At 73.5% G+C, this 4,460-nt stretch overlaps 1 protein-coding gene across 1 annotated transcript; it reads left to right on the top strand.

The window, feature by feature from the left end:
• Window positions 1–2,012: 2,012 nt before the first annotated feature.
• Window positions 2,013–2,704, top strand: AURANDRAFT_26764 (hypothetical protein; the record flags this gene model as incomplete). The annotated part of the gene is made up of 2 exons (XM_009039210.1): window positions 2,013–2,200; window positions 2,248–2,704. Coding segments are annotated over 2 exons (645 nt in total), but the record flags the coding sequence as incomplete, so codon positions are not given.
• Window positions 2,705–4,460: the final 1,756 nt, after the last annotated feature.

The raw sequence follows: 4,460 nt of genomic DNA, 5'->3' as shown, positions 1-4,460 counted from the left end.
CAGGCCGCCTCGAAGCAGCGCCAGCAGCAGATGCTCCTCCAGTGCATGCCCTATCTGGCCAACTACTCCTGGAACATGGCCCTCCAGCGCCAGAAGCAGCAGCAAAGCGGCGCGGCCGCCGCGCCCGCCGCCGCGAGCGGGTCCCAGCTCACGCCCAAGCAGCAGGCCCTCCTGGGCCAGGCGGCGCAGGCCGCGCAGCAGCAGCAGGCCGCCGCCGCGGCCGCGGCCGCGCCGCCGCCGGCCGCGCCGTCGCTCACGCCGCAGCAGCGCGCGTTCCTCCAGCAGCAGCAGCTCCTCGCGCGGCAGAAGCTCCTCGCGCAGCCGCCGCCGGCGTCCTACGCGGCGGCGCCCGCGGCGGCCTACGGCAGCCAGTTCCCCTTCTCCCAGATGCAGCGCTTCGCGCCGAAAGGCGGCGCGTGGCCCGCGCCCGCGGCCGCGCCCGCCGCGCCCGCCGCGCCGGCGGCCCCGGCGGCGCCCGCCGCGCCCGCCGCGCCGGCGGCCCCGGCGGCGCCCGCCGCGCCGGCGGCCCCGGCGGCGCCCGCCGCGCCCGCCGCGACGGCGGCCCCGGCGGCGCCCGCGGCCCCGGCGGCGCCCGCGGCCGCGGCCGCGCCGGCCGCGCCGAAGCCCGCGATGACGGCGGCGCAGATGCAGCAGGCCATGGCGTCCTACATGGCGAGCAACGCGAACCAGCCCATGATGCAGATGATGGCGCAGTGCATGGCGCAGATGATGCAGCAGCGCCCCGCGGCGCCGGCGGCGCCGCCGCCGCCGCCGAACCCCTGACCTCGTCCGTCGACCCGAGGTCCTTGGGGCTGTGATGTGATACCGCGGCGACGCCGCGATGTGAAACCGCGGCGACGAGCCCGGCCTTCGAGGGCCCGGCCGTCCGCGCCGCCTCTAAGGACCTGTTTTACCAGAGCCGCGGCTTCGGCCGCCGCTCGGGGGCGACGACGTGCTCGGCCGCGCCCGCGGCGCGCAGCAGCCGCGACGTCCGGACGTCGTCCGGGAGCGCCAGCATGAGCGCGGTGCACCCGTCCGCGTCGAGCGCGTCGAGCTCGCGGACGTCGAGGTTGCACACGAGCCGCTTCACGAGCGCGAAATTGCCGCGGAGCACGGCGCGGTGGAGCGGGCTCGACCCGCGCGCGTCGGGCGAGGACGTCGCGCCGGCCTCGAAGAGCCGCTCCGCGACGTCCGCGGCGCGCGCGTCGTCGTCGTCGTCGGCCCACAGGAGCTGGCGGCCGGGCCGCGACGCGCAGACGGCGGCGAGGGGCGTCCAGCCCTTTTGGAACGTCGTCCGGTCGACCGCGGCGCCGTAGGCGAGCAAGAGGTCGACGGCGCGGACGTTGCGATCGAGCGCCGCGTAGTGCAAGGCGGACCGACCCGTCTCGAAGAAGGCGTCGCGTCGCTTCGAGCTCGTGCGTCGTCGCGTTGGGGTCCGCGCCCGACGCCAGGAGCAGCGCCGCGACGTCCGCGGCTCCCGGCAGCCGCGCGGACGCGTGGACGGCGAACATGAGGAGCGTGAACTTCGTCCGCGGGTGGACGACGAAGTTCACGTCGCCGCGGTGGTGGAGCCAGGAGCGCACGCCCTCGAGGTCCCCGCGCCGCACCTTGCTCACGATGGTGAAGCCCACGAAGTCGGAGGACATGGCCTCGAGGAGGCGGCCGGCGCTGGCGCTGAGGAGCAACCCCGAGCTCGACTTGGCCGTGAGGGCGGACATGGTTTTTTTGCCAGCAGCGCACTCGTGTCAGAGCAGCCCGGCAGCGGAGAGCGCCATCATGGAGTAATTAAAAGCAATCGTAGTTGAATATGTAATTCAAAAGCGCTTTGAATGAATTTTACGATGCTGCCCGTCTCGGGCAGCCTCGCAGCGCCGCGGTGAGACCGGCCGCCTCCGCGCAGCGCGCCGCCTCGTCGCCGCGTCGCCGGTGCCCGCCGCCGACCCATAACCGATGGCGCGCGCCCAGCGTCCCGACCCGCGCTCTCTCCGCTCGCAACGCCGCGCCGCGCGTAGGACAAGTACCACATCTTCAACGAGATCGGCGCCGGGCGCCAGTCCCAGGTCTTCAAGGGCCGCCAGAAGAAGACGGTGAACTACGTCGCCATCAAGCGCATCGAGAAGGGCCAGATGGACAAGGTCGTCAACGAGGTCCAGATGATGCACGCGCTCTCGCACCCGCACACGCTCAAGTTCTACGACTGGTGCGCAGAAAACCGCGCGGAGCGCTTCCGGAAGCCACCCGCTCTAGGTACGAGACGCGGAACAACCTCTGGCTCATCCTCGAGTACTGCTCCGGCGGGGACCTCAAGTCGCTGCTCAAGGTCGACAAGCAGCTGCCGATCCCCGCGGTGACGCTCTTCGGCGGCGACCTGCTGAGCGGGCTCCAGTACCTCCACCACAACGGGTTGCTCTACTGCGACCTGAAGCCGTCGAACGTGCTCATCGACGACCACGGCGTGCTGAAGCTCGCGGGCTTCGGCCTCGCGCGGCGCATCCCGACGCCGGGCAACCGGTGCCGCGCGCCGAAGAACCGGGGCACGCCCTACTACATGGCGCCGGAGCTCTTCGTCAAGGACGGCGTCCACAACTTCGGGTCCGACTTCTGGAGCCTGGGCTGCGTCTTGTACGAGCTCGCGTCCGGGCGGCCGCCGTTCGCGTCGACGTCGCTGAACGAGCTCATGCACCAGATCACGACCGACGACCCGGATTTGGACGCGCGCCACTTCAAATTGGACGGCGACGCGTCCCTCGGCGGGCCGTCGCGGCCGCCGCCGGAGCCCCTGTCCGCGGAGGGCTTCGCGGCCGCCGTCCGCGAGCTTTTGCAGAAGGAGCCCCGGCGCCGGCCGACCTGGGCGACGCTCCACGGCGGCGAGACCTTCTGGGCCGCCGTGCTGCCCCCGAGGCCCCAGCGGCCCCTGCCGCCCCAGCCCCTCTTCGACGCGAGCCGCGGCCGCGGCGGCGCGCGGACCGCGCCCGAGCCGGAGAAGCCCCGGGGCCCCGAGAAGCGGGGCCGGGACCAGCTCACGGCGACGCTCCCCGCCGACGCGGCCCGGGACCAGAGCCGGGAGCCGAACCCGCTGCGGCTCTCGAAGCACTACGAGCGGCACGTCCGCGCGTCCGCCGCGGGCGCGCGCAACGTCGACCCGGACGCGGACATGGACCTCAGCGAGTCGCTCACGGGCGTTTCGGCCGCGCAGCTGCCGGCCAAGCCGCGGAGCCCGCCGGACCGGGGCGGCCGCCACTGGTGGGACGACGGCGTCGGCATCGAGGCCGAGGCGCCGCTGCCCGTGCTCGACCTGCTCTTCTCGAGCAGCGACACGCAGGTCAAGCCCATCCTGGGGCCCGGCGCGCTGCGCACCGAGCCCTGCGACGCGTCCGCGCTCCCCTTCGCGCCGCGGAGCGGCGGCGAGCTCGCGGGGCTCCCGCACGACGCGCTCGAGAAGCACCTGGTTTTATGCTACAAGGCCCTCGCGGGCGACGGCGACGACGGCCACCTCCGCAACGTGCTCGCCTACCTCCAGGCGCGCTGCGAGGTCGCCCAGGTCGCCAACGTCATCGTGAACTCGTCCTTCGTGACGCTGCTGCTCACGCTGCTCCGCGCGAAGCGCGGCGCGGCCGTCCGCTACGACCTCCTCGTGCTGCTGGGCTTACTGATCCGCCACGCGACCTACGTCGTCCCCGACGGCGCCGACGACCAGTGCCTCGTGCCGACGCTCGCAAATCTCCTCCGCGACGAGGCCACGGACATCGAGCAGCGGCGGTTGGCGCTCGCGGCGCTCGCCGGGGCGGGAAAAGGGCGCCCGTTTCCCACTCGTGTTGGCTGATGTTTGGACGAGCGATCATCGCTCGGAACGGTCTCGAAGCGTGCATGCTTTTTCCGGAACGCGCGCGCGCGGAAGACTCACGTCGAAGCGATCACTCGTGTCCCGCCCAGGCGCTCGGCGAGCTGCTGTTCTACATCGCGACGCAGGACGACGAGCCGGCGGCGGACGGCGAGTCGGACCCCAACGACGAGTCGGACCGCTGGCGCGTGACGCCGAACCTGACGCTGAGCGTGCTGGACTTCGTCGGCGGCGAGGGCGACGCCGTGCTGTCGCTCTACGCGTGCAAGACGCTCGAGAACATTTTCGCGCAGGCGTCGCCGTCCTACGCGCGGAGCTTCATCTCCCTGGACCTCGTGGCGACGCTCGCGAAGCGCGCGCGGCCCGCCTTCTCGGGCGACGCGGACCCGCGCGGCGACGCGCACGCGCTCCCGCGGGCCGCGGCGGGCGCGCTGAGCCACGCGCTCCGGGACATGCTGCGCTTCTCCGTGTCCGACGACGCGAACCTGAGCGTCGAGTTCGACGCCGAGGCCTGCGTGCGCGCGCTCTGCGCGGCGCTGGACCATTTAGGCGGGCCGCGCGCGCTCGCCGCGGGCGTCGCGGCCGCGGTCGCGTCGGGCGACGCGGACGCGCGGTGGCA

The sequence above is a fragment of the Aureococcus anophagefferens genome (genome assembly GCF_000186865.1).
Source record: "Aureococcus anophagefferens unplaced genomic scaffold AURANscaffold_10, whole genome shotgun sequence".
In the NCBI taxonomy this organism is placed as follows: domain Eukaryota; class Pelagophyceae; order Pelagomonadales; family Pelagomonadaceae; genus Aureococcus; species Aureococcus anophagefferens.
The sequence above is the reverse complement of the archived record's forward strand: the minus strand, read 5'-3'. Positions and strand labels throughout refer to the sequence as shown.